This window comes from Dichomitus squalens (assembly GCF_000275845.1).
Source record: "Dichomitus squalens LYAD-421 SS1 unplaced genomic scaffold DICSQscaffold_464, whole genome shotgun sequence".
NCBI classification, from domain to species: Eukaryota; Fungi; Basidiomycota; class Agaricomycetes; order Polyporales; family Polyporaceae; genus Dichomitus; species Dichomitus squalens.
Window position 1 is genome coordinate 1 of NW_006767346.1, and position 2,187 is coordinate 2,187.

General features: G+C 60.9%; 1 protein-coding gene across 1 annotated transcript; it reads right to left on the minus strand.

Annotated features, from left to right (window-relative positions):
- Positions 1 to 65: 65 nt before the first annotated feature.
- Positions 66 to 1,033, minus strand: DICSQDRAFT_176149 (uncharacterized protein; the record flags this gene model as incomplete). Its single annotated transcript, XM_007371913.1, has 1 exon — positions 66 to 1,033. A coding segment is annotated over one exon (968 nt), but the record flags the coding sequence as incomplete, so codon positions are not given.
- Positions 1,034 to 2,187: the final 1,154 nt, after the last annotated feature.

Sequence of the window (2,187 nt, forward strand, 5' to 3'; positions counted from 1 at the left end):
GTAGGGGGGGTGGCGGGGTCTGGGTTGGCGGAGCGGGGGGTTGGGGGGGCGAGGGGGCGGCGGACAGGGCGTCGGGGTCGGTGGTGTCGGTGAGGTTGCCTCCGCTGATGGTGCCGAGGACCGTTCGGACAGTTGAGGTCGGCCACTCCAGTGGCAACGTGGGGTCGACGACCATGGTGAACGGGGGTTCGTTCTCGTCGACGGGGCTCGGGGAGCGGGGGGTGGGGCTGGGAGAGCGGGGAGAGGGGCGCGTACGGGTCGGAGGGGGCGCGCCGGAGCGTAGGCGATCGGGCATCGGGCGGAGGTGCTGCAGTGTTGGGGAAGGGGAGTCGCGGGGTGGAGGGGAGCGGCGCGAAGGTTGTATAGGAGAGGACCACTCCATGTCGGCCTCGTCCATGGGGACGTCCCCCCAGTTAGTGTTGCTCCAGTCGACGTTGGTGTCGCCCCATCCGGAGACGTCAGCCGCGTTCCTCCATTCCGGGGCGGGCAGAGGCGGGGTGGGGGAAATAGGGGAGGCGGCGTGGCTGTCATTGTTGGCGATGACACGCTCCAGCCAGGTCCGCTCGCGGTCGCGGTCAACCTGCTCTATGTGGTTGACGAGGTCAGCGATGAGGAAAAGATGATGAGGGGCGCAAACAATATCTAAAGCGTGGTCGGACATGGCGATCGTCGTGGCCCGCAGCTGGGAGACAGTGTCGTAGGCCCGTCGTTGGCCAGATGGGTCGGTGATCTCGCCGACGTCCCAGTCGAGGGTCCGGAGGTGGGTGAGGGTGACGACCGACTCGCCGTAGATGGCCCAGGTGTGACTGGCAGGCGGGGCGTCCCCAAATCGCCATTCCAGGACGTTGCGCAATTCTGGGCTGGGTTGGAGGAGGAGCCACCCAATGTATTGACGTTGGGAGGTCTGGCCGTATCCGGCGATTTCATTGCCGGGTAGGTGGAGGAAGGAGAGGTGGAAGTCGTGGTCGAGGAACCACTGGGGGGTGGGGACGTCTTCGGGGACAGCGCGGTAGGTAGAGGCGAGTTGGGGCATGGTGTTGATTGGCAGGAGAGAGGAGTGGGTTGGGGTCGTTCCCTAGAGTCGCTGTTGCTTCTTGTACTTGGTGAGGAGCTTCGGCGCATTAGTCATCTCCTTCCCGGAAACCCACGAGTTTTCGCTGCTAGGCCAGCCCTTCCAAGAGACGAAGTATTGATAGCCTTTCCCACGCTTCCGATGGGCCAAGATGGCCTCGACTTCCCATTCTTCTTCGCCTTCTACGGTCTCCGGAGGCGGTCTGGGGTAGTCTGGCCCGTGTTCCTTGGTGACTTGATAAGGTTTGAGTAGATTCACATGGAAGACGTCATGGATCTTCCAGGCCTTAGGGAGTTTCAGCCGAACTGTGACTGGACCAGTGATCTCGTCGATCTCGAAGGGTCCTTCCCTTTTCGGGGCTAACTTCCGGTGGGGATAGGGGAGTCTGAGGTTGGTCAATTCGAGGAGGACCCTATCGCCTTTCTTGAACATGACCGGCTTGGTTCCAGCCCTTCGGGCCATGATCTCCGCTGCTCGGTTGTGCGCGGCTTCCGCGTTGGCTCGGTCTTCGAGGAGTTGCTGGATTCGTTCTTCCGCGCTCGGGTGTGTGGATGGAGAGAGGGAGTTGGGGAATACGTCGGGGTTGTAGCCCATGATGAGTTCGAACGGAGACTTGCCGGTGACGGAATGCTTGCATTGGTTGTGGCAGAACTCGAAAGTAGGGAGTTTGTCTGACCAGCTGTCCGGGTCATTGAGACAGTAGATGCGCAGGGCTAAGTCGATTTCCTGGTTGACTCGTTCTGTCTGTCCGTCCGTCTGAGGGTGATACGCCGTGGATCGGGAAGTCTTGACTCCTACGAGTCGTTGCAGTTCTTGGAAAACCCCGGACGCAAACTGGGGTCCTCGGTCGGATATGATCCTTTGAGGGGCTCCAAACCGTTTGTAGACATCTCGGAACAGTAGTTCGGCTGCTTCCAAGGCGGTGACGTTGATAGTGCAAGGGGTGATGACCGCGCCCTTGGTGGTGTCGTGATCTACTACCACTTGGATGGCGTTGAATCCGTTGGACATTGGAAGGCCCGTGATGTGATCCATGGTGATGACCGAAAACGGTCGCGTGTTTCCTGCGTGGGGAATAGGCATGGCGGGAGCTTTCACGGGGTGGGTGTTAACCT